Consider the following 27,619-nt stretch of genomic DNA (forward strand, 5'->3'; position numbering starts at 1 on the left):
AAGTGCTTAAGGTTCTGCCAAAAGATTGACCATTTCAATAAATGGGTTCAGGGCACTGAGCATTTGGTTCAGACAACCGGGTTTAGTGTTTTAGCAATTGAGAAAAACTGTAATAACTGAAAAATAACCAAGTCTCATTCTGAACTTATTTCAGAGAAATGGCTCGGGTATGAAGCACAGATGAAGCAGAGACGTTGGGTGCTTGTGTGGTTCTGAGGTTAGCTCCTAGGCTAAAGTCTTACCTGACAGCTATACAAGCACCAAACACATCTACTTCTTCACTGGAGCCAAATAAGTGAGTTTTCTCTTCAGAAAATGGTAAAGAGATGTTTGGGTGAATGTATTATACACACGTGGACAAAATTGTTGGTACCCCTCGGTTAATGAAAGAAAAACCCACAATGGTCACAGAAATAACTTGAATCTGACAAAAGTAATAATACATAAAAATTCTATGAAAATGAACAAATGAAAATCCGACATTGATTTTGAACCATGCTTCAACATAATTATTTAAAAAAGTAAACTCATTAAACAGGCTTGGACAAAAATGATGGTACCCCTGAAAAATATGTGACCAAAGGGAGATGTCAAATCAAGGTGTGTCCACTAATTAGCATCACAGGTGTCTACAATCTTGTAATCAGTCAGTGGGCCTATATATAGAGCTACAGGTAGTCACTGTGCTGTTTGGTGACATGGTGTGTACCACACTCAACATGCACCAGAGGAAGTGAAGGAAGGAGTTGTCTCAGGAGATTAGAAAGAAAATTCAAGACAAGCATGTTAAAGGTAAAGGTTATAAGATCATCTCCAATCAACTTGATGTTCCTGTGACTACAGTTGCACATATCATTCAGAAATTTAAGATCAGTGGTACTGTAGCCAACCTCTGTGGCATGGCCGCAGGAGGAAAATCGATGACAAATCAAAGAGACAGATAATACGAATGGTAACAAAAGAGCCCAGAAAAACTTCTTCTAAAGAGATTAAAGGTGAACTTCAAGCTCAAGGAACATCAGTGTCCGATCGCACCAGCCGTCGTTGTTTGAGCCAAAGTGGACTGCATGGGAGACGACCAAGGAGGACACCATTGTTGAAAACAAATCATAAAAAACCAGACTGAAATTTGCCAAACTGCATGTTGACAAGCCCCAATGCTTCTGGGAGAATGTTCTATGGACAGATGAAACTTTTTGCCAAGGCACATCAGCTCTATGTTCACAGATGGAAAAATGAAGCAGATCAAGAAGAGAACACTGTCCCTACTGTGAAACATGGAGGAGGCTCTGTTATGTTCTGGGGCTGCTTTGCTGCATCTGGTACAGGGTATCTTGAATCTGTGCAGGGTACAATGAAATCTCAAGACTATTAAGGGATTCTAGAGAGAAATGTGCTGCCCAGTGTCAGAAAGCTTGGTCTCAGTCACAGGTCATGGGTCTTGCAACAGGATAAAGACCCAAAATACACAGCTAAAAAACACCCAAGGTTGGCTAAGAGGAAAACAATGGACCATTCTGCAGTGGCCTTCTATGAGCCCTGACCTAAATCCTATTGAGCATCTTTGGAAGGAGCTGAAACATGCCATCTGGAAAAGGGATCCTTCAAACCTGAGACAACTGGAGCAGTTTGCTCATGAGGAGTGGGCCAAAATACCTGCTGAGAGGTGCAGAAGTCTCATTGACCATTACAGGAATCGTTTGAGCTGCTTTTGGAGAACCATCTCTTGGTTAACCTGGAGAGGTCAGAATTTTTCTAGGGTTTGTGGTCTCCAAAGGTAGTCTGGCCATTGATCCAGCTAAACTGAAAGCAGTGGCAGAGTGGCCGTGCCCAACATCCCTCCATTTAGTCCAGCATTTTCTGGGGTTTGTGAATTTTTACCTTCGGTTTATCAGGTTCAGCTGCTGCACCTCTCACTGCGCTGACACACAAGCAGCCTGGCCCCTTCCCATGGACCATCGAAGGCCAGAAGTCATTCGAGGAGCTCAAACGCAGGTTGACCAGTGCACTTGTCTTACACCTCCCAGATCCTGACCTCCTCTTTTTTGTAGAGGTAGATGCCTCTGAGATCTGGATAGGTGCTGTCCTGTCCGAAAGATCAGGTGAGAACCAAAAGCTGAGGTATTTAGGTATTTAGGGTCTGAGGTTAACTCTTAGGCTAAGTTAGTTACATTACAGGCACTTAAAAGGTTTGCCTCTTATCCAGAGCGAAGTGCTTCACTGTTTACTCAGAAATACCCTTGGCTAGTTTATATAGACTAGGATCCAAAAGATACCTCTAAGCCCAGATATTACTAAATCCAAAAGTCAGTATGGAGACCACAATACTCAACACTTAGGCCCTCAGTTTGCATTTGAAGACAGCAAGCAACTCTGCCGTTCGGACACCCAGGGAAAGTTTGTTCCACCTCTCCAGCCAGGATGCTTCCATGGATCTTAAGGGATGATGGGTCAAGTGCGTGTGGTGAAATGTGAAACATATTTTGTTTATATTCAATTAATGATCATTATGTTATTTCAGATCATCATTTCTTTCAATCCTATCAGTTGTGTTTAACTACATCAAAGTCACATTTTACTCCATGTTGATCTGTGCTCCACTGTCCCCTGACCTTGGTTTTCTTCAAGCATCTGAGCACAAAGTCCTTTGTTAAATGGTAAGATGATCTTAATGTTAGAAGGATTCTGGGATGTTCAGTCAGGTGTAATATTGGAATGCATATTACAGACTCTTGGAATCAAGTAAATTAGAAACTAATTAGTTCTGTAAATAGACTGTGTGAATATAGTACTTCCCTGGCACTATATTATGCAGCTAGTGGATACGGGGTAAAGTAAGAATGGGAGTATGTTAGTAAAACACAAGATACTTATTTGTTTGCTTTGACTTTGTTTATTTCACAATGATGACACATCAGAGCATCACAAGATCAAGATGTGAGCAGTTGTAAATATGTCACAGTAGGATGTGTATTTCAGCACTTGTAGAGAGTGTTGATCCTCAGGATGTCGATGGCGGACAGGTCCACTCTTTGCCCGATTTTCACTGATGCATCAGGAATAGGAGTGATGCTGTCCAGCCCATTGATGGAGAAAGCCGTTTTCCCGTAGTGCATCACGGAGGAGTAGTCGTACGGTGTGTTGAGGTTGTTGGTGTTCTCCTTGTTGAAATTGTACTGCATTGCAGGGTCGATGTTCTCCCAGTTGATCCTGACATAGCGGTCACGGTCGCTCCTGGTCTGCTCGTGGTAGAAACCCAGAGCGTGGTTCAGCTCATGCTGGACAATGCCATGGTACACGCAGCCGTTCCTGTTGAGGGAGACCACCTGCTTACCACCTGATCTGCCCACTGGAGAGTAGCACCCATCTCTGTTCTCAATGCTGAGGTAGTCGGTTTCAGTGGTTCTGGCCACAAAGCGAATGCAGGTTTTGCTGTGGAAGGTTGCCATGGCGCCAGCGATTACAGATCGCTCAGAGAAGGAGAAGTCAGCGCTCACTGTGTAAGGCACCTGCACTGGACCAGTTGAGGACTTCTTCCAAAAGCAGTTGTTGTCAGGGCAGACCTGAGCGTTCCTGGTTCTTGACAAGACGATGTCTCCCTCCACCAGCAGTTCACTGGATCTGTTGTTGGTGGTCAGAATTCTTTCTGTGATGTCCACAAACTGAGGCTCCATGAGGGGGACAGCCTGGGACAGACCGAGCATCAGCAGGGCTAGAATGGAGAAAGAGGCTGTGGGCTCCATGTTGCTTCAGTCAGTGGAGATGATCTGGATGCTCCTTCACTCTTGCTCAGTGTCTGAACCCAGTCATACCTGGCCTTTTATACTCATGGACACACATCGGTGTGGCTGTCTGAGGATTAAAGCTAAGCTCTGTCCGCTGTCCTTTGTGTGGAACTAAAGGGAGGGACCCTCTGAGCTCAGGGTACTGATTTGAAGTTGTTTTCTCTCTACAAAAATGAGAATCTTCTCTCTAATTATCGCTGATTTCTCCTCTTCCACATTACTGATCACCTCTTGTGTTCCTCAGGGTTCTGTTTTAGGCCCTATTCATTTGTCTTTATATACAAACCATTGGAATTCCATGTAGGTATTTCTTATGAATGTTATGCTGATGCAAATTTGTTGATACTGTTTAAACTGAGTGCTAATCCCTGACACAATTCATAGGTCTAATGTGTGTAACTAAAGGGAGGGGAGAGTGAGGTAATACGAGCCATTTTTCTTAAGGTGATCCAACAACCTTAAGTAAAACGAATGCATACAATGCAAGTTCAGAATGTGTGGCATCAATTAAAACCTTAGCAAGTCAAGTCAAGTCAAGTCAAATTTATTTGTATAGCGCTTTTTACAACTGTTGTCGTCACAAAGCAGCTTTACATAATTAGTACTTAATAAAGAACAGAGACAGAGAAGAAAGAAGGAATAACATGAAGCGTCAAAGACACCCGTGAGCAAGCCAACGGCGACAGTGGCAAGGAAAAACTCCCTCAGAGCTGGAGGAAGAAACCTTGGGAGGAACCAAGGCTCACAAGGGGGACCCATCCTCCTCTGGCCAGACTGTTTTAAACATTAATGATAAAAATTACCCGCCACCACCCATGGCTCACCCGCCAGCTGCTGCTGCCTGTTTGGTGGCCGTGCTGAAACCTAGATGGACTCGTGCCTGTCTGACACTATTAATATTGCCACTATTAACTTTCTGTTGTATCTGCTTTGGGGGGGGACCCGCTGGCCGGACTGGTAGGTGGCAGCTGGTTAGATGCAGGTAGAGGGGACCTCAGCGGGCAATCTTCCTGCAGATCGGGCTGGGTGGCCATTTACTCGGGGAAGGTAAAGAGAGAGAAGTTAGTTCTAAGAGGAATTTTATGGAGTGCAGAGACTGTTGAGAATCAGCATCTGGGTATGTCTGACGACTCCGGCAGGTCTGATTATCACAGCATAATTAAAAGGAGAGAGCCAGAAGGTAACACGGACACGGGCGTACCCTGAGAACACCAGCATCTATCTGCTCCACCGTCAACAAACCTGAGTGATCGCGTGTAAGCAGCGAGACGACAGCTCCAGCATCTCAGTGTACTACAATTCCCTGGGTCCGCGAACCCCTGGACCTGCAGCCCTTATCTAAGAAACATTAATTACCAAAAGCTAAACTAAACATATAAGTTTTCAGCTTAGATTTAAAGATTAAGACTGTGTCTGAGTCCCGAACATTATCTGGAAGGTTATTCCAGAGCTGGGGGGCTTTATAAGAAAAGGCTCTTCCCCCTGCTGAGGTTTTCTGAATTTTGGGAACGCGTAAGAGGCCAGCACCCTGAGATCTAAGTAGTCTTGATGGTCTCAGGAGCGAGGCCATGTAGGGCTTTATATGTTAATAAAAGAATTTTGTATTCGATACGGAATTTAACTGGGAGCCAATGAAGTGCTGATAGAACTGGACTGATATGGTCAAATTTTCTAGTTTTAGTAAGGACCCTGGCTGCAGCATTTTGCACCAGCTGAAGTTTATTGAGGTTCCTGCTGGAACAACCTGACAGTAGTGCATTACAGTAATCTAGCCTTGAGGTAATAAAAGCATGTACTAGCTTTTCTGCGTCTTGTAGTGATAAGGAGTTTCTTAGTTTGGAGATGTTCCTAAGCTGCATAAAGGCTGTTCTACTAATATTAGCTATATGTTGCTCAAATGATAAATCTGAGTCAAATGTGACGCCAAGATTTTTAGCTGCTAAACCAGGAATGATAGAAGAATCAGCCAAGTCTAACATTAAGTCTGATAGTTTATTTCTAGAGTCTTTTGGACCTAAAAGGAGAACTTCGGTTTTGTCACTGTTGAGGAGAAGGAAGTTATGTGACATCCAGAGTTTTATATCCTTTACACAGTCCTCCATTTTCTGTAGTCTAAATTTATCGTCAGGTTTGGCTGATATATAGAGCTGTGTGTCATCTGCATAGAAATGGAAATTAACGCCATGTCTGCTTATAACTGAGCCCAGTGGTAACATGTATAGTATAAATAATAGTGGTCCTAAAATGGAGCCTTGCGGAACTCCATATCTTAGCAGTGTCCCTAACTCAAACTGACATCAAAATACAGGGTCCCAGAAAAAAAAGGTTCTAGTGGCTCAACTTTCCCCATTAAATAAGGTGAATAGGCCCAAAATAGTTAAAGTACTTCTTCTGGGGTTGAAGCAGCTGACAGGGTAAGTTCAGCTATCTGACAAAACTCTTACTAACTATGTATTAACCAGATCTAATTCCACTACAGTTTTTCTCAATTGCTAAGACACATTTCTTGAAATTGTCCCTCCATGTCGCTAAACTGTAAATTCAAAACTCAATTTTCAAACTACATTCACAAAACATCTGACTCTTCCTGCAAAACCAAACTATCACCTCAAAACAGTTCAAACAGCGCTCAAAAGCAAACAATGCTGTCAGATCAGACCCCGAGTCAATCAAAATGAAAACACTACTGAGCAGTCATTACACACAACATAGAAAAAAGGAAAACAAAACGACCAGATCATTAAGTGTTTAGAAATAACCTTTATTGTTCACAAAAATGCATTTTCAAAACAAAATTCTTGTTTAGCCTGTGTAGTCCTAAAATAATATATACTTTTGTTGTAAAGTTTATATATATATATATATATATATATATATATATATATATATATATATATAAACTTTACAACAAAAGTGCATACAAAATCTACTCTATAACATCATGTCGATGTGCTGGGTCAGGCCACAGGACTTCATCTACATCACAGGCCACATTCTCCCTTGCCAGGCAGCGTGGGTAATAACTTCTAGTGTGCCGGATCCACGCTTGGCATGCATCCACACCTATATCATTACAGGCCAGTTCCATGGCCTGCAAGAGATTTTCCCTGGTGTAGGGTTGTCGGTCATAAACCTTCCAGCGCCATGAAGAGAAGAACTCCTCTGTTGGATTGAGGAAAGGGGAGTATGGTGGTAGGAAGACATTCAGGAATTCTTGGTTTCTAGTGAACCACTCTCTGACCTGCACGGCATGGTGAAAACTCACATTATCCCACACAATGACATAGACAGGATGCTCTGTCTGTTCATGATCCTGCTGCTGAAACCCTAACACAATATCCCGAAGATCACTTAAAAATGACAGGAGGTGTTGAGTGTTGTATGGCCCCAATATGGCATGATGGTGGAGAACACCATGATTGCTGATTGCAGCACATAAAGTGACATTGCCACCACGCTGGCCAGGAACTGTAACAATGGCTCGTTGGCCAATCACATTCCGGCCTCTCCTCCTCCTTTTGGTCAGATTGAACCCAGCTTCATCCATATAAATATATTCATGTGGTTGTTCTGAGGAATCCAGTTGAAACACTCTCTATGGGAAAATACATATAGCTTTGTAAGCTGTACAGCATAAGACAACCTTATGCTGTAGAGTAGACAGCAGTATTGAACACCTACCTGTACATAGTGGAATCTTTGCTCCTTGACCCTTTCTGAGTTGCGCTCAAAGGGTACTCTGTACAGTTGCTTCATCCGCATCCTGTTGTGTTTTAGGACACGATCAATGGTGGAAATGCTGATACTGGTGATGCCTTCAAAATTAACATGGTCGTCAATGATCTTCTGCTGTATTTCACAGAGTTTGACTGAATTGTTCTGACGGACCATGTCAACAATGAGGGTCTCTTGGCGTGGGGACAACATAGATGGCCTCCCTCCCTGATGTGGCAATCTGGTAATTCTACAAAAAGAACATGCAATTACAAAAAAATACATGTAGTACGAGGCCTACAAGTATATTGGAAAATGAGTGTAATGAAACACCTTTTTATTGAGTCATACTGCACAAATGTACAAAATGAAAAAAAGCAATTACCTGTTCTCTTCTCTGAATCTTCGGACTATGGTGGACACAGTGAATCTGCTTAGGTTGGGCTGAACTCGAAGTCCCGCTTCCCTCATTGTCAACCCGTGGACAAGAACATGGTCTATGACAGTTGCCCGTATTTCATCTGAAATATTTGTTCTTCGTCTCATACCTCCCCTTCCTCCTCTTCCACCTCTTCCACCTCTTCCACCTCTTACTCTTACTCTGCCTCTCTGATTGTTTCTGTCCATAGTGAGACTTCAACAAACAGGGCCCCATGGACTGGCTTATATTGGTGTCTTCACCTCATTAGTCACATGTGTTATCAATTTTGAGTTGCAGTGTTTAAGTTGAAACACCTGTGCTTTCATTGAATTTCCCTTTTGCCAGCTGTGCTTAACATTATGCAGCCCAAGTGCATCAGAGTGCCAAATGTGTTTTAGTGGGTGAAAATATGTTTGCAAGTTGTTGTTGCAAGTGTCTAACTAGGTGAAAAGTGCTTAAGGTTCTGCCAAAAGATTGACCATTTCAATAAATGGGTTCAGGGCACTGAGCATTTGGTTCAGACAACCGGGTTTAGTGTTTTAGCAATTGAGAAAAACTGTAATAACTGAAAAATAACCAAGTCTCATTCTGAACTTATTTCAGAGAAATGGCTCGGGTATGAAGCACAGATGAAGCAGAGACGTTGGGTGCTTGTGTGGTTCTGAGGTTAGCTCCTAGGCTAAAGTCTTACCTGACAGCTATACAAGCACCAAACACATCTACTTCTTCACTGGAGCCAAATAAGTGAGTTTTCTCTTCAGAAAATGGTAAAGAGATGTTTGGGTGAATGTATTATACACACGTGGACAAAATTGTTGGTACCCCTCGGTTAATGAAAGAAAAACCCACAATGGTCACAGAAATAACTTGAATCTGACAAAAGTAATAATACATAAAAATTCTATGAAAATGAACAAATGAAAATCCGACATTGATTTTGAACCATGCTTCAACATAATTATTTAAAAAAGTAAACTCATTAAACAGGCTTGGACAAAAATGATGGTACCCCTGAAAAATATGTGACCAAAGGGAGATGTCAAATCAAGGTGTGTCCACTAATTAGCATCACAGGTGTCTACAATCTTGTAATCAGTCAGTGGGCCTATATATAGAGCTACAGGTAGTCACTGTGCTGTTTGGTGACATGGTGTGTACCACACTCAACATGCACCAGAGGAAGTGAAGGAAGGAGTTGTCTCAGGAGATTAGAAAGAAAATTAAAGACAAGCATGTTAAAGGTAAAGGTTATAAGATCATCTCCAATCAACTTGATGTTCCTGTGACTACAGTTGCACATATCATTCAGAAATTTAAGATCAGTGGTACTGTAGCCAACCTCTGTGGCATGGCCGCAGGAGGAAAATCGATGACAAATCAAAGAGACAGATAATACGAATGGTAACAAAAGAGCCCAGAAAAACTTCTTCTAAAGAGATTAAAGGTGAACTTCAAGCTCAAGGAACATCAGTGTCCGATCGCACCAGCCGTCGTTGTTTGAGCCAAAGTGGACTGCATGGGAGACGACCAAGGAGGACACCATTGTTGAAAACAAATCATAAAAAACCAGACTGAAATTTGCCAAACTGCATGTTGACAAGCCCCAATGCTTCTGGGAGAATGTTCTATGGACAGATGAAACTTTTTGCCAAGGCACATCAGCTCTATGTTCACAGATGGAAAAATGAAGCAGATCAAGAAGAGAACACTGTCCCTACTGTGAAACATGGAGGAGGCTCTGTTATGTTCTGGGGCTGCTTTGCTGCATCTGGTACAGGGTATCTTGAATCTGTGCAGGGTACAATGAAATCTCAAGACTATTAAGGGATTCTAGAGAGAAATGTGCTGCCCAGTGTCAGAAAGCTTGGTCTCAGTCACAGGTCATGGGTCTTGCAACAGGATAAAGACCCAAAATACACAGCTAAAAAACACCCAAGGTTGGCTAAGAGGAAAACAATGGACCATTCTGCAGTGGCCTTCTATGAGCCCTGACCTAAATCCTATTGAGCATCTTTGGAAGGAGCTGAAACATGCCATCTGGAAAAGGGATCCTTCAAACCTGAGACAACTGGAGCAGTTTGCTCATGAGGAGTGGGCCAAAATACCTGCTGAGAGGTGCAGAAGTCTCATTGACCATTACAGGAATCGTTTGAGCTGCTTTTGGAGAACCATCTCTTGGTTAACCTGGAGAGGTCAGAATTTTTCTAGGGTTTGTGGTCTCCAAAGGTAGTCTGGCCATTGATCCAGCTAAACTGAAAGCAGTGGCAGAGTGGCCGTGCCCAACATCCCTCCATTTAGTCCAGCATTTTCTGGGGTTTGTGAATTTTTACCTTCGGTTTATCAGGTTCAGCTGCTGCACCTCTCACTGCGCTGACACACAAGCAGCCTGGCCCCTTCCCATGGACCATCGAAGGCCAGAAGTCATTCGAGGAGCTCAAACGCAGGTTGACCAGTGCACTTGTCTTACACCTCCCAGATCCTGACCTCCTCTTTTTTGTAGAGGTAGATGCCTCTGAGATCTGGATAGGTGCTGTCCTGTCCGAAAGATCAGGTGAGAACCAAAAGCTGAGGTATTTAGGTATTTAGGGTCTGAGGTTAACTCTTAGGCTAAGTTAGTTACATTACAGGCACTTAAAAGGTTTGCCTCTTATCCAGAGCGAAGTGCTTCACTGTTTACTCAGAAATACCCTTGGCTAGTTTATATAGACTAGGATCCAAAAGATACCTCTAAGCCCAGATATTACTAAATCCAAAAGTCAGTATGGAGACCACAATACTCAACACTTAGGCCCTCAGTTTGCATTTGAAGACAGCAAGCAACTCTGCCGTTCGGACACCCAGGGAAAGTTTGTTCCACCTCTCCAGCCAGGATGCTTCCATGGATCTTAAGGGATGATGGGTCAAGTGCGTGTGGTGAAATGTGAAACATATTTTGTTTATATTCAATTAATGATCATTATGTTATTTCAGATCATCATTTCTTTCAATCCTATCAGTTGTGTTTAACTACATCAAAGTCACATTTTACTCCATGTTGATCTGTGCTCCACTGTCCCCTGACCTTGGTTTTCTTCAAGCATCTGAGCACAAAGTCCTTTGTTAAATGGTAAGATGATCTTAATGTTAGAAGGATTCTGGGATGTTCAGTCAGGTGTAATATTGGAATGCATATTACAGACTCTTGGAATCAAGTAAATTAGAAACTAATTAGTTCTGTAAATAGACTGTGTGAATATAGTACTTCCCTGGCACTATATTATGCAGCTAGTGGATACGGGGTAAAGTAAGAATGGGAGTATGTTAGTAAAACACAAGATACTTATTTGTTTGCTTTGACTTTGTTTATTTCACAATGATGACACATCAGAGCATCACAAGATCAAGATGTGAGCAGTTGTAAATATGTCACAGTAGGATGTGTATTTCAGCACTTGTAGAGAGTGTTGATCCTCAGGATGTCGATGGCGGACAGGTCCACTCTTTGCCCGATTTTCACTGATGCATCAGGAATAGGAGTGATGCTGTCCAGCCCATTGATGGAGAAAGCCGTTTTCCCGTAGTGCATCACGGAGGAGTAGTCGTACGGTGTGTTGAGGTTGTTGGTGTTCTCCTTGTTGAAATTGTACTGCATTGCAGGGTCGATGTTCTCCCAGTTGATCCTGACATAGCGGTCACGGTCGCTCCTGGTCTGCTCGTGGTAGAAACCCAGAGCGTGGTTCAGCTCATGCTGGACAATGCCATGGTACACGCAGCCGTTCCTGTTGAGGGAGACCACCTGCTTACCACCTGATCTGCCCACTGGAGAGTAGCACCCATCTCTGTTCTCAATGCTGAGGTAGTCGGTTTCAGTGGTTCTGGCCACAAAGCGAATGCAGGTTTTGCTGTGGAAGGTTGCCATGGCGCCAGCGATTACAGATCGCTCAGAGAAGGAGAAGTCAGCGCTCACTGTGTAAGGCACCTGCACTGGACCAGTTGAGGACTTCTTCCAAAAGCAGTTGTTGTCAGGGCAGACCTGAGCGTTCCTGGTTCTTGACAAGACGATGTCTCCCTCCACCAGCAGTTCACTGGATCTGTTGTTGGTGGTCAGAATTCTTTCTGTGATGTCCACAAACTGAGGCTCCATGAGGGGGACAGCCTGGGACAGACCGAGCATCAGCAGGGCTAGAATGGAGAAAGAGGCTGTGGGCTCCATGTTGCTTCAGTCAGTGGAGATGATCTGGATGCTCCTTCACTCTTGCTCAGTGTCTGAACCCAGTCATACCTGGCCTTTTATACTCATGGACACACATCGGTGTGGCTGTCTGAGGATTAAAGCTAAGCTCTGTCCGCTGTCCTTTGTGTGGAACTAAAGGGAGGGACCCTCTGAGCTCAGGGTACTGATTTGAAGTTGTTTTCTCTCTACAAAAATGAGAATCTTCTCTCTAATTATCGCTGATTTCTCCTCTTCCACATTACTGATCACCTCTTGTGTTCCTCAGGGTTCTGTTTTAGGCCCTATTCATTTGTCTTTATATACAAACCATTGGAATTCCATGTAGGTATTTCTTATGAATGTTATGCTGATGCAAATTTGTTGATACTGTTTAAACTGAGTGCTAATCCCTGACACAATTCATAGGTCTAATGTGTGTAACTAAAGGGAGGGGAGAGTGAGGTAATACGAGCCATTTTTCTTAAGGTGATCCAACAACCTTAAGTAAAACGAATGCATACAATGCAAGTTCAGAATGTGTGGCATCAATTAAAACCTTAGCAAGTCAAGTCAAGTCAAGTCAAATTTATTTGTATAGCGCTTTTTACAACTGTTGTCGTCACAAAGCAGCTTTACATAATTAGTACTTAATAAAGAACAGAGACAGAGAAGAAAGAAGGAATAACATGAAGCGTCAAAGACACCCGTGAGCAAGCCAACGGCGACAGTGGCAAGGAAAAACTCCCTCAGAGCTGGAGGAAGAAACCTTGGGAGGAACCAAGGCTCACAAGGGGGACCCATCCTCCTCTGGCCAGACTGTTTTAAACATTAATGATAAAAATTACCCGCCACCACCCATGGCTCACCCGCCAGCTGCTGCTGCCTGTTTGGTGGCCGTGCTGAAACCTAGATGGACTCGTGCCTGTCTGACACTATTAATATTGCCACTATTAACTTTCTGTTGTATCTGCTTTGGGGGGGGACCCGCTGGCCGGACTGGTAGGTGGCAGCTGGTTAGATGCAGGTAGAGGGGACCTCAGCGGGCAATCTTCCTGCAGATCGGGCTGGGTGGCCATTTACTCGGGGAAGGTAAAGAGAGAGAAGTTAGTTCTAAGAGGAATTTTATGGAGTGCAGAGACTGTTGAGAATCAGCATCTGGGTATGTCTGACGACTCCGGCAGGTCTGATTATCACAGCATAATTAAAAGGAGAGAGCCAGAAGGTAACACGGACACGGGCGTACCCTGAGAACACCAGCATCTATCTGCTCCACCGTCAACAAACCTGAGTGATCGCGTGTAAGCAGCGAGACGACAGCTCCAGCATCTCAGTGTACTACAATTCCCTGGGTCCGCGAACCCCTGGACCTGCAGCCCTTATCTAAGAAACATTAATTACCAAAAGCTAAACTAAACATATAAGTTTTCAGCTTAGATTTAAAGATTAAGACTGTGTCTGAGTCCCGAACATTATCTGGAAGGTTATTCCAGAGCTGGGGGGCTTTATAAGAAAAGGCTCTTCCCCCTGCTGAGGTTTTCTGAATTTTGGGAACGCGTAAGAGGCCAGCACCCTGAGATCTAATTAGTCTTGATGGTTCGTAATATACAATAAGATCCTGCAGGTACTCAGGAGCGAGGCCATGTAGGGCTTTATATGTTAATAAAAGAATTTTGTATTCGATACGGAATTTAACTGGGAGCCAATGAAGTGCTGATAGAACTGGACTGATATGGTCAAATTTTCTAGTTTTAGTAAGGACCCTGGCTGCAGCATTTTGCACCAGCTGAAGTTTATTGAGGTTCCTGCTGGAACAACCTGACAGTAGTGCATTACAGTAATCTAGCCTTGAGGTAATAAAAGCATGTACTAGCTTTTCTGCGTCTTGTAGTGATAAGGAGTTTCTTAGTTTGGAGATGTTCCTAAGCTGCATAAAGGCTGTTCTACTAATATTAGCTATATGTTGCTCAAATGATAAATCTGAGTCAAATGTGACGCCAAGATTTTTAGCTGCTAAACCAGGAATGATAGAAGAATCAGCCAAGTCTAACATTAAGTCTGATAGTTTATTTCTAGAGTCTTTTGGACCTAAAAGGAGAACTTCGGTTTTGTCACTGTTGAGGAGAAGGAAGTTATGTGACATCCAGAGTTTTATATCCTTTACACAGTCCTCCATTTTCTGTAGTCTAAATTTATCGTCAGGTTTGGCTGATATATAGAGCTGTGTGTCATCTGCATAGAAATGGAAATTAACGCCATGTCTGCTTATAACTGAGCCCAGTGGTAACATGTATAGTATAAATAATAGTGGTCCTAAAATGGAGCCTTGCGGAACTCCATATCTTAGCAGTGTCCCTAACTCAAACTGACATCAAAATACAGGGTCCCAGAAAAAAAGGTTCTAGTGGCTCAACTTTCCCCATTAAATAAGGTGAATAGGCCCAAAATAGTTAAAGTACTTCTTCTGGGGTTGAAGCAGCTGACAGGGTAAGTTCAGCTATCTGACAAAACTCTTACTAACTATGTATTAACCAGATCTAATTCCACTAATAACTGAAAAATAACCAAGTCTCATTCTGAACTTATTTCAGAGAAATGGCTCGGGTATGAAGCACAGATGAAGCAGAGACGTTGGGTGCTTGTGTGGTTCTGAGGTTAGCTCCTAGGCTAAAGTCTTACCTGACAGCTATACAAGCACCAAACACATCTACTTCTTCACTGGAGCCAAATAAGTGAGTTTTCTCTTCAGAAAATGGTAAAGAGATGTTTGGGTGAATGTATTATACACACGTGGACAAAATTGTTGGTACCCCTCGGTTAATGAAAGAAAAACCCACAATGGTCACAGAAATAACTTGAATCTGACAAAAGTAATAATACATAAAAATTCTATGAAAATGAACAAATGAAAATCCGACATTGATTTTGAACCATGCTTCAACATAATTATTTAAAAAAGTAAACTCATTAAACAGGCTTGGACAAAAATGATGGTACCCCTGAAAAATATGTGACCAAAGGGAGATGTCAAATCAAGGTGTGTCCACTAATTAGCATCACAGGTGTCTACAATCTTGTAATCAGTCAGTGGGCCTATATATAGAGCTACAGGTAGTCACTGTGCTGTTTGGTGACATGGTGTGTACCACACTCAACATGCACCAGAGGAAGTGAAGGAAGGAGTTGTCTCAGGAGATTAGAAAGAAAATTCAAGACAAGCATGTTAAAGGTAAAGGTTATAAGATCATCTCCAATCAACTTGATGTTCCTGTGACTACAGTTGCACATATCATTCAGAAATTTAAGATCAGTGGTACTGTAGCCAACCTCTGTGGCATGGCCGCAGGAGGAAAATCGATGACAAATCAAAGAGACAGATAATACGAATGGTAACAAAAGAGCCCAGAAAAACTTCTTCTAAAGAGATTAAAGGTGAACTTCAAGCTCAAGGAACATCAGTGTCCGATCGCACCAGCCGTCGTTGTTTGAGCCAAAGTGGACTGCATGGGAGACGACCAAGGAGGACACCATTGTTGAAAACAAATCATAAAAAAACAGACTGAAATTTGCCAAACTGCATGTTGACAAGCCCCAATGCTTCTGGGAGAATGTTCTATGGACAGATGAAACTTTTTGCCAAGGCACATCAGCTCTATGTTCACAGATGGAAAAATGAAGCAGATCAAGAAGAGAACACTGTCCCTACTGTGAAACATGGAGGAGGCTCTGTTATGTTCTGGGGCTGCTTTGCTGCATCTGGTACAGGGTATCTTGAATCTGTGCAGGGTACAATGAAATCTCAAGACTATTAAGGGATTCTAGAGAGAAATGTGCTGCCCAGTGTCAGAAAGCTTGGTCTCAGTCACAGGTCATGGGTCTTGCAACAGGATAAAGACCCAAAATACACAGCTAAAAAACACCCAAGGTTGGCTAAGAGGAAAACAATGGACCATTCTGCAGTGGCCTTCTATGAGCCCTGACCTAAATCCTATTGAGCATCTTTGGAAGGAGCTGAAACATGCCATCTGGAAAAGGGATCCTTCAAACCTGAGACAACTGGAGCAGTTTGCTCATGAGGAGTGGGCCAAAATACCTGCTGAGAGGTGCAGAAGTCTCATTGACCATTACAGGAATCGTTTGAGCTGCTTTTGGAGAACCATCTCTTGGTTAACCTGGAGAGGTCAGAATTTTTCTAGGGTTTGTGGTCTCCAAAGGTAGTCTGGCCATTGATCCAGCTAAACTGAAAGCAGTGGCAGAGTGGCCGTGCCCAACATCCCTCCATTTAGTCCAGCATTTTCTGGGGTTTGTGAATTTTTACCTTCGGTTTATCAGGTTCAGCTGCTGCACCTCTCACTGCGCTGACACACAAGCAGCCTGGCCCCTTCCCATGGACCATCGAAGGCCAGAAGTCATTCGAGGAGCTCAAACGCAGGTTGACCAGTGCACTTGTCTTACACCTCCCAGATCCTGACCTCCTCTTTTTTGTAGAGGTAGATGCCTCTGAGATCTGGATAGGTGCTGTCCTGTCCGAAAGATCAGGTGAGAACCAAAAGCTGAGGTATTTAGGTATTTAGGGTCTGAGGTTAACTCTTAGGCTAAGTTAGTTACATTACAGGCACTTAAAAGGTTTGCCTCTTATCCAGAGCGAAGTGCTTCACTGTTTACTTAGAAATACCCTTGGCTAGTTTATATAGACTAGGATCCAAAAGATACCTCTAAGCCCAGATATTACTAAATCCAAAAGTCAGTATGGAGACCACAATACTCAACACTTAGGCCCTCAGTTTGCATTTGAAGACAGCAAGCAACTCTGCCGTTCGGACACCCAGGGAAAGTTTGTTCCACCTCTCCAGCCAGGATGCTTCCATGGATCTTAAGGGATGATGGGTCAAGTGCGTGTGGTGAAATGTGAAACATATTTTGTTTATATTCAATTAATGATCATTATGTTATTTCAGATCATCATTTCTTTCAATCCTATCAGTTGTGTTTAACTACATCAAAGTCACATTTTACTCCATGTTGATCTGTGCTCCACTGTCCCCTGACCTTGGTTTTCTTCAAGCATCTGAGCACAAAGTCCTTTGTTAAATGGTAAGATGATCTTAATGTTAGAAGGATTCTGGGATGTTCAGTCAGGTGTAATATTGGAATGCATATTACAGACTCTTGGAATCAAGTAAATTAGAAACTAATTAGTTCTGTAAATAGACTGTGTGAATATAGTACTTCCCTGGCACTATATTATGCAGCTAGTGGATACGGGGTAAAGTAAGAATGGGAGTATGTTAGTAAAACACAAGATACTTATTTGTTTGCTTTGACTTTGTTTATTTCACAATGATGACACATCAGAGCATCACAAGATCAAGATGTGAGCAGTTGTAAATATGTCACAGTAGGATGTGTATTTCAGCACTTGTAGAGAGTGTTGATCCTCAGGATGTCGATGGCGGACAGGTCCACTCTTTGCCCGATTTTCACTGATGCATCAGGAATAGGAGTGATGCTGTCCAGCCCATTGATGGAGAAAGCCGTTTTCCCGTAGTGCATCACGGAGGAGTAGTCGTACGGTGTGTTGAGGTTGTTGGTGTTCTCCTTGTTGAAATTGTACTGCATTGCAGGGTCGATGTTCTCCCAGTTGATCCTGACATAGCGGTCACGGTCGCTCCTGGTCTGCTCGTGGTAGAAACCCAGAGCGTGGTTCAGCTCATGCTGGACAATGCCATGGTACACGCAGCCGTTCCTGTTGAGGGAGACCACCTGCTTACCACCTGATCTGCCCACTGGAGAGTAGCACCCATCTCTGTTCTCAATGCTGAGGTAGTCGGTTTCAGTGGTTCTGGCCACAAAGCGAATGCAGGTTTTGCTGTGGAAGGTTGCCATGGCGCCAGCGATTACAGATCGCTCAGAGAAGGAGAAGTCAGCGCTCACTGTGTAAGGCACCTGCACTGGACCAGTTGAGGACTTCTTCCAAAAGCAGTTGTTGTCAGGGCAGACCTGAGCGTTCCTGGTTCTTGACAAGACGATGTCTCCCTCCACCAGCAGTTCACTGGATCTGTTGTTGGTGGTCAGAATTCTTTCTGTGATGTCCACAAACTGAGGCTCCATGAGGGGGACAGCCTGGGACAGACCGAGCATCAGCAGGGCTAGAATGGAGAAAGAGGCTGTGGGCTCCATGTTGCTTCAGTCAGTGGAGATGATCTGGATGCTCCTTCACTCTTGCTCAGTGTCTGAACCCAGTCATACCTGGCCTTTTATACTCATGGACACACATCGGTGTGGCTGTCTGAGGATTAAAGCTAAGCTCTGTCCGCTGTCCTTTGTGTGGAACTAAAGGGAGGGACCCTCTGAGCTCAGGGTACTGATTTGAAGTTGTTTTCTCTCTACAAAAATGAGAATCTTCTCTCTAATTATCGCTGATTTCTCCTCTTCCACATTACTGATCACCTCTTGTGTTCCTCAGGGTTCTGTTTTAGGCCCTATTCATTTGTCTTTATATACAAACCATTGGAATTCCATGTAGGTATTTCTTATGAATGTTATGCTGATGCAAATTTGTTGATACTGTTTAAACTGAGTGCTAATCCCTGACACAATTCATAGGTCTAATGTGTGTAACTAAAGGGAGGGGAGAGTGAGGTAATACGAGCCATTTTTCTTAAGGTGATCCAACAACCTTAAGTAAAACGAATGCATACAATGCAAGTTCAGAATGTGTGGCATCAATTAAAACCTTAGCAAGTCAAGTCAAGTCAAGTCAAATTTATTTGTATAGCGCTTTTTACAACTGTTGTCGTCACAAAGCAGCTTTACATAATTAGTACTTAATAAAGAACAGAGACAGAGAAGAAAGAAGGAATAACATGAAGCGTCAAAGACACCCGTGAGCAAGCCAACGGCGACAGTGGCAAGGAAAAACTCCCTCAGAGCTGGAGGAAGAAACCTTGGGAGGAACCAAGGCTCACAAGGGGGACCCATCCTCCTCTGGCCAGACTGTTTTAAACATTAATGATAAAAATTACCCGCCACCACCCATGGCTCACCCGCCAGCTGCTGCTGCCTGTTTGGTGGCCGTGCTGAAACCTAGATGGACTCGTGCCTGTCTGACACTATTAATATTGCCACTATTAACTTTCTGTTGTATCTGCTTTGGGGGGGGACCCGCTGGCCGGACTGGTAGGTGGCAGCTGGTTAGATGCAGGTAGAGGGGACCTCAGCGGGCAATCTTCCTGCAGATCGGGCTGGGTGGCCATTTACTCGGGGAAGGTAAAGAGAGAGAAGTTAGTTCTAAGAGGAATTTTATGGAGTGCAGAGACTGTTGAGAATCAGCATCTGGGTATGTCTGACGACTCCGGCAGGTCTGATTATCACAGCATAATTAAAAGGAGAGAGCCAGAAGGTAACACGGACACGGGCGTACCCTGAGAACACCAGCATCTATCTGCTCCACCGTCAACAAACCTGAGTGATCGCGTGTAAGCAGCGAGACGACAGCTCCAGCATCTCAGTGTACTACAATTCCCTGGGTCCGCGAACCCCTGGACCTGCAGCCCTTATCTAAGAAACATTAATTACCAAAAGCTAAACTAAACATATAAGTTTTCAGCTTAGATTTAAAGATTAAGACTGTGTCTGAGTCCCGAACATTATCTGGAAGGTTATTCCAGAGCTGGGGGGCTTTATAAGAAAAGGCTCTTCCCCCTGCTGAGGTTTTCTGAATTTTGGGAACGCGTAAGAGGCCAGCACCCTGAGATCTAATTAGTCTTGATGATTCGTAATATACAATAAGATCCTGCAGGTACTCAGGAGCGAGGCCATGTAGGGCTTTATATGTTAATAAAAGAATTTTGTATTCGATACGGAATTTAACTGGGAGCCAATGAAGTGCTGATAGAACTGGACTGATATGGTCAAATTTTCTAGTTTTAGTAAGGACCCTGGCTGCAGCATTTTGCACCAGCTGAAGTTTATTGAGGTTCCTGCTGGAACAACCTGACAGTAGTGCATTACAGTAATCTAGCCTTGAGGTAATAAAAGCATGTACTAGCTTTTCTGCGTCTTGTAGTGATAAGGAGTTTCTTAGTTTGGAGATGTTCCTAAGCTGCATAAAGGCTGTTCTACTAATATTAGCTATATGTTGCTCAAATGATAAATCTGAGTCAAATGTGACGCCAAGATTTTTAGCTGCTAAACCAGGAATGATAGAAGAATCAGCCAAGTCTAACATTAAGTCTGATAGTTTATTTCTAGAGTCTTTTGGACCTAAAAGGAGAACTTCGGTTTTGTCACTGTTGAGGAGAAGGAAGTTATGTGACATCCAGAGTTTTATATCCTTTACACAGTCCTCCATTTTCTGTAGTCTAAATTTATCGTCAGGTTTGGCTGATATATAGAGCTGTGTGTCATCTGCATAGAAATGGAAATTAACGCCATGTCTGCTTATAACTGAGCCCAGTGGTAACATGTATAGTATAAATAATAGTGGTCCTAAAATGGAGCCTTGCGGAACTCCATATCTTAGCAGTGTCCCTAACTCAAACTGACATCAAAATACAGGGTCCCAGAAAAAAAAGGTTCTAGTGGCTCAACTTTCCCCATTAAATAAGGTGAATAGGCCCAAAATAGTTAAAGTACTTCTTCTGGGGTTGAAGCAGCTGACAGGGTAAGTTCAGCTATCTGACAAAACTCTTACTAACTATGTATTAACCAGATCTAATTCCACTAATAACTGAAAAATAACCAAGTCTCATTCTGAACTTATTTCAGAGAAATGGCTCGGGTATGAAGCACAGATGAAGCAGAGACGTTGGGTGCTTGTGTGGTTCTGAGGTTAGCTCCTAGGCTAAAGTCTTACCTGACAGCTATACAAGCACCAAACACATCTACTTCTTCACTGGAGCCAAATAAGTGAGTTTTCTCTTCAGAAAATGGTAAAGAGATGTTTGGGTGAATGTATTATACACACGTGGACAAAATTGTTGGTACCCCTCGGTTAATGAAAGAAAAACCCACAATGGTCACAGAAATAACTTGAATCTGACAAAAGTAATAATACATAAAAATTCTATGAAAATGAACAAATGAAAATCCGACATTGATTTTGAACCATGCTTCAACATAATTATTTAAAAAAGTAAACTCATTAAACAGGCTTGGACAAAAATGATGGTACCCCTGAAAAATATGTGACCAAAGGGAGATGTCAAATCAAGGTGTGTCCACTAATTAGCATCACAGGTGTCTACAATCTTGTAATCAGTCAGTGGGCCTATATATAGAGCTACAGGTAGTCACTGTGCTGTTTGGTGACATGGTGTGTACCACACTCAACATGCACCAGAGGAAGTGAAGGAAGGAGTTGTCTCAGGAGATTAGAAAGAAAATTAAAGACAAGCATGTTAAAGGTAAAGGTTATAAGATCATCTCCAATCAACTTGATGTTCCTGTGACTACAGTTGCACATATCATTCAGAAATTTAAGATCAGTGGTACTGTAGCCAACCTCTGTGGCATGGCCGCAGGAGGAAAATCGATGACAAATCAAAGAGACAGATAATACGAATGGTAACAAAAGAGCCCAGAAAAACTTCTTCTAAAGAGATTAAAGGTGAACTTCAAGCTCAAGGAACATCAGTGTCCGATCGCACCAGCCGTCGTTGTTTGAGCCAAAGTGGACTGCATGGGAGACGACCAAGGAGGACACCATTGTTGAAAACAAATCATAAAAAACCAGACTGAAATTTGCCAAACTGCATGTTGACAAGCCCCAATGCTTCTGGGAGAATGTTCTATGGACAGATGAAACTTTTTGCCAAGGCACATCAGCTCTATGTTCACAGATGGAAAAATGAAGCAGATCAAGAAGAGAACACTGTCCCTACTGTGAAACATGGAGGAGGCTCTGTTATGTTCTGGGGCTGCTTTGCTGCATCTGGTACAGGGTATCTTGAATCTGTGCAGGGTACAATGAAATCTCAAGACTATTAAGGGATTCTAGAGAGAAATGTGCTGCCCAGTGTCAGAAAGCTTGGTCTCAGTCACAGGTCATGGGTCTTGCAACAGGATAAAGACCCAAAATACACAGCTAAAAAACACCCAAGGTTGGCTAAGAGGAAAACAATGGACCATTCTGCAGTGGCCTTCTATGAGCCCTGACCTAAATCCTATTGAGCATCTTTGGAAGGAGCTGAAACATGCCGTCTGGAAAAGGGATCCTTCAAACCTGAGACAACTGGAGCAGTTTGCTCATGAGGAGTGGGCCAAAATACCTGCTGAGAGGTGCAGAAGTCTCATTGACCATTACAGGAATCGTTTGAGCTGCTTTTGGAGAACCATCTCTTGGTTAACCTGGAGAGGTCAGAATTTTTCTAGGGTTTGTGGTCTCCAAAGGTAGTCTGGCCATTGATCCAGCTAAACTGAAAGCAGTGGCAGAGTGGCCGTGCCCAACATCCCTCCATTTAGTCCAGCATTTTCTGGGGTTTGTGAATTTTTACCTTCGGTTTATCAGGTTCAGCTGCTGCACCTCTCACTGCGCTGACACACAAGCAGCCTGGCCCCTTCCCATGGACCATCGAAGGCCAGAAGTCATTCGAGGAGCTCAAACGCAGGTTGACCAGTGCACTTGTCTTACACCTCCCAGATCCTGACCTCCTCTTTTTTGTAGAGGTAGATGCCTCTGAGATCTGGATAGGTGCTGTCCTGTCCGAAAGATCAGGTGAGAACCAAAAGCTGAGGTATTTAGGTATTTAGGGTCTGAGGTTAACTCTTAGGCTAAGTTAGTTACATTACAGGCACTTAAAAGGTTTGCCTCTTATCCAGAGCGAAGTGCTTCACTGTTTACTCAGAAATACCCTTGGCTAGTTTATATAGACTAGGATCCAAAAGATACCTCTAAGCCCAGATATTACTAAATCCAAAAGTCAGTATGGAGACCACAATACTCAACACTTAGGCCCTCAGTTTGCATTTGAAGACAGCAAGCAACTCTGCCGTTCGGACACCCAGGGAAAGTTTGTTCCACCTCTCCAGCCAGGATGCTTCCATGGATCTTAAGGGATGATGGGTCAAGTGCGTGTGGTGAAATGTGAAACATATTTTGTTTATATTCAATTAATGATCATTATGTTATTTCAGATCATCATTTCTTTCAATCCTATCAGTTGTGTTTAACTACATCAAAGTCACATTTTACTCCATGTTGATCTGTGCTCCACTGTCCCCTGACCTTGGTTTTCTTCAAGCATCTGAGCACAAAGTCCTTTGTTAAATGGTAAGATGATCTTAATGTTAGAAGGATTCTGGGATGTTCAGTCAGGTGTAATATTGGAATGCATATTACAGACTCTTGGAATCAAGTAAATTAGAAACTAATTAGTTCTGTAAATAGACTGTGTGAATATAGTACTTCCCTGGCACTATATTATGCAGCTAGTGGATACGGGGTAAAGTAAGAATGGGAGTATGTTAGTAAAACACAAGATACTTATTTGTTTGCTTTGACTTTGTTTATTTCACAATGATGACACATCAGAGCATCACAAGATCAAGATGTGAGCAGTTGTAAATGTGTCACAGTAGGATGTGTATTTCAGCACTTGTAGAGAGTGTTGATCCTCAGGATGTCGATGGCGGACAGGTCCACTCTTTGCCCGATTTTCACTGATGCATCAGGAATAGGAGTGATGCTGTCCAGCCCATTGATGGAGAAAGCCGTTTTCCCGTAGTGCATCACGGAGGAGTAGTCGTACGGTGTGTTGAGGTTGTTGGTGTTCTCCTTGTTGAAATTGTACTGCATTGCAGGGTCGATGTTCTCCCAGTTGATCCTGACATAGCGGTCACGGTCGCTCCTGGTCTGCTCGTGGTAGAAACCCAGAGCGTGGTTCAGCTCATGCTGGACAATGCCATGGTACACGCAGCCGTTCCTGTTGAGGGAGACCACCTGCTTACCACCTGATCTGCCCACTGGAGAGTAGCACCCATCTCTGTTCTCAATGCTGAGGTAGTCGGTTTCAGTGGTTCTGGCCACAAAGCGAATGCAGGTTTTGCTGTGGAAGGTTGCCATGGCGCCAGCGATTACAGATCGCTCAGAGAAGGAGAAGTCAGCGCTCACTGTGTAAGGCACCTGCACTGGACCAGTTGAGGACTTCTTCCAAAAGCAGTTGTTGTCAGGGCAGACCTGAGCGTTCCTGGTTCTTGACAAGACGATGTCTCCCTCCACCAGCAGTTCACTGGATCTGTTGTTGGTGGTCAGAATTCTTTCTGTGATGTCCACAAACTGAGGCTCCATGAGGGGGACAGCCTGGGACAGACCGAGCATCAGCAGGGCTAGAATGGAGAAAGAGGCTGTGGGCTCCATGTTGCTTCAGTCAGTGGAGATGATCTGGATGCTCCTTCACTCTTGCTCAGTGTCTGAACCCAGTCATACCTGGCCTTTTATACTCATGGACACACATCGGTGTGGCTGTCTGAGGATTAAAGCTAAGCTCTGTCCGCTGTCCTTTGTGTGGAACTAAAGGGAGGGACCCTCTGAGCTCAGGGTACTGATTTGAAGTTGTTTTCTCTCTACAAAAATGAGAATCTTCTCTCTAATTATCGCTGATTTCTCCTCTTCCACATTACTGATCACCTCTTGTGTTCCTCAGGGTTCTGTTTTAGGCCCTATTCATTTGTCTTTATATACAAACCATTGGAATTCCATGTAGGTATTTCTTATGAATGTTATGCTGATGCAAATTTGTTGATACTGTTTAAACTGAGTGCTAATCCCTGACACAATTCATAGGTCTAATGTGTGTAACTAAAGGGAGGGGAGAGTGAGGTAATACGAGCCATTTTTCTTAAGGTGATCCAACAACCTTAAGTAAAACGAATGCATACAATGCAAGTTCAGAATGTGTGGCATCAATTAAAACCTTAGCAAGTCAAGTCAAGTCAAGTCAAATTTATTTGTATAGCGCTTTTTACAACTGTTGTCGTCACAAAGCAGCTTTACATAATTAGTACTTAATAAAGAACAGAGACAGAGAAGAAAGAAGGAATAACATGAAGCGTCAAAGACACCCGTGAGCAAGCCAACGGCGACAGTGGCAAGGAAAAACTCCCTCAGAGCTGGAGGAAGAAACCTTGGGAGGAACCAAGGCTCACAAGGGGGACCCATCCTCCTCTGGCCAGACTGTTTTAAACATTAATGATAAAAATTACCCGCCACCACCCATGGCTCACCCGCCAGCTGCTGCTGCCTGTTTGGTGGCCATGCTGAAACCTAGATGGACTCGTGCCTGTCTGACACTATTAATATTGCCACTATTAACTTTCTGTTGTATCTGCTTTGGGGGGGGACCCGCTGGCCGGACTGGTAGGTGGCAGCTGGTTAGATGCAGGTAGAGGGGACCTCAGCGGGCAATCTTCCTGCAGATCGGGCTGGGTGGCCATTTACTCGGGGAAGGTAAAGAGAGAGAAGTTAGTTCTAAGAGGAATTTTATGGAGTGCAGAGACTGTTGAGAATCAGCATCTGGGTATGTCTGACGACTCCGGCAGGTCTGATTATCACAGCATAATTAAAAGGAGAGAGCCAGAAGGTAACACGGACACGGGCGTACCCTGAGAACACCAGCATCTATCTGCTCCACCGTCAACAAACCTGAGTGATCGCGTGTAAGCAGCGAGACGACAGCTCCAGCATCTCAGTGTACTACAATTCCCTGGGTCCGCGAACCCCTGGACCTGCAGCCCTTATCTAAGAAACATTAATTACCAAAAGCTAAACTAAACATATAAGTTTTCAGCTTAGATTTAAAGATTAAGACTGTGTCTGAGTCCCGAACATTATCTGGAAGGTTATTCCAGAGCTGGGGGGCTTTATAAGAAAAGGCTCTTCCCCCTGCTGAGGTTTTCTGAATTTTGGGAACGCGTAAGAGGCCAGCACCCTGAGATCTAAGTAGTCTTGATGGTTCGTAATATACAATAAGATCCTGCAGGTACTCAGGAGCGAGGCCATGTAGGGCTTTATATGTTAATAAAAGAATTTTGTATTCGATACGGAATTTAACTGGGAGCCAATGAAGTGCTGATAGAACTGGACTGATATGGTCAAATTTTCTAGTTTTAGTAAGGACCCTGGCTGCAGCATTTTGCACCAGCTGAAGTTTATTGAGGTTCCTGCTGGAACAACCTGACAGTAGTGCATTACAGTAATCTAGCCTTGAGGTAATAAAAGCATGTACTAGCTTTTCTGCGTCTTGTAGTGATAAGGAGTTTCTTAGTTTGGAGATGTTCCTAAGCTGCATAAAGGCTGTTCTACTAATATTAGCTATATGTTGCTCAAATGATAAATCTGAGTCAAATGTGACGCCAAGATTTTTAGCTGCTAAACCAGGAATGATAGAAGAATCAGCCAAGTCTAACATTAAGTCTGATAGTTTATTTCTAGAGTCTTTTGGACCTAAAAGGAGAACTTCGGTTTTGTCACTGTTGAGGAGAAGGAAGTTATGTGACATCCAGAGTTTTATATCCTTTACACAGTCCTCCATTTTCTGTAGTCTAAATTTATCGTCAGGTTTGGCTGATATATAGAGCTGTGTGTCATCTGCATAGAAATGGAAATTAACGCCATGTCTGCTTATAACTGAGCCCAGTGGTAACATGTATAGTATAAATAATAGTGGTCCTAAAATGGAGCCTTGCGGAACTCCATATCTTAGCAGTGTCCCTAACTCAAACTGACATCAAAATACAGGGTCCCAGAAAAAAAAGGTTCTAGTGGCTCAACTTTCCCCATTAAATAAGGTGAATAGGCCCAAAATAGTTAAAGTACTTCTTCTGGGGTTGAAGCAGCTGACAGGGTAAGTTCAGCTATCTGACAAAACTCTTACTAACTATGTATTAACCAGATCTAATTCCACTAATAACTGAAAAATAACCAAGTCTCATTCTGAACTTATTTCAGAGAAATGGCTCGGGTATGAAGCACAGATGAAGCAGAGACGTTGGGTGCTTGTGTGGTTCTGAGGTTAGCTCCTAGGCTAAAGTCTTACCTGACAGCTATACAAGCACCAAACACATCTACTTCTTCACTGGAGCCAAATAAGTGAGTTTTCTCTTCAGAAAATGGTAAAGAGATGTTTGGGTGAATGTATTATACACACGTGGACAAAATTGTTGGTACCCCTCGGTTAATGAAAGAAAAACCCACAATGGTCACAGAAATAACTTGAATCTGACAAAAGTAATAATACATAAAAATTCTATGAAAATGAACAAATGAAAATCCGACATTGATTTTGAACCATGCTTCAACATAATTATTTAAAAAAGTAAACTCATTAAACAGGCTTGGACAAAAATGATGGTACCCCTGAAAAATATGTGACCAAAGGGAGATGTCAAATCAAGGTGTGTCCACTAATTAGCATCACAGGTGTCTACAATCTTGTAATCAGTCAGTGGGCCTATATATAGAGCTACAGGTAGTCACTGTGCTGTTTGGTGACATGGTGTGTACCACACTCA

The 27,619-nt window shown here is 43.2% G+C and overlaps 1 protein-coding gene and 4 pseudogenes across 1 annotated transcript; all 5 read right to left on the reverse strand.

Annotated features, from left to right (window-relative positions):
- Positions 1-2,975: 2,975 nt before the first annotated feature.
- LOC140562547 (hatching enzyme 1.2 pseudogene) lies at positions 2,976-3,743 on the reverse strand (annotated as a pseudogene).
- Positions 3,744-6,615: 2,872 nt separating this feature from the next.
- On the reverse strand, positions 6,616-8,472 carry LOC140562546 (uncharacterized). Its single transcript, XM_072688288.1, has 3 exons — positions 7,885-8,472; positions 7,467-7,749; positions 6,616-7,380 (listed from the first exon to the last, which is right to left on the reverse strand). The coding sequence occupies exons 1-3, from the start codon at positions 8,124-8,126 to the stop codon at positions 6,712-6,714; spliced, it is 1,194 nt and encodes a 397-aa protein (XP_072544389.1). The 5' UTR covers positions 8,127-8,472; the 3' UTR covers positions 6,616-6,711.
- A 2,872-nt stretch (positions 8,473-11,344) lies between these two features.
- Positions 11,345-12,112, reverse strand: LOC140561725 (hatching enzyme 1.2 pseudogene; annotated as a pseudogene).
- Positions 12,113-17,521: 5,409 nt separating this feature from the next.
- On the reverse strand, positions 17,522-18,289 carry LOC140561726 (hatching enzyme 1.2 pseudogene; annotated as a pseudogene).
- Positions 18,290-23,699: 5,410 nt separating this feature from the next.
- On the reverse strand, positions 23,700-24,467 carry LOC140561727 (hatching enzyme 1.2 pseudogene; annotated as a pseudogene).
- Between the last annotated feature and the right edge of the window lie 3,152 nt (positions 24,468-27,619).

This window comes from Salminus brasiliensis, chromosome 9, assembly GCF_030463535.1.
Source record: "Salminus brasiliensis chromosome 9, fSalBra1.hap2, whole genome shotgun sequence".
Classification (NCBI taxonomy): Eukaryota; Metazoa; Chordata; class Actinopteri; order Characiformes; family Bryconidae; genus Salminus; species Salminus brasiliensis.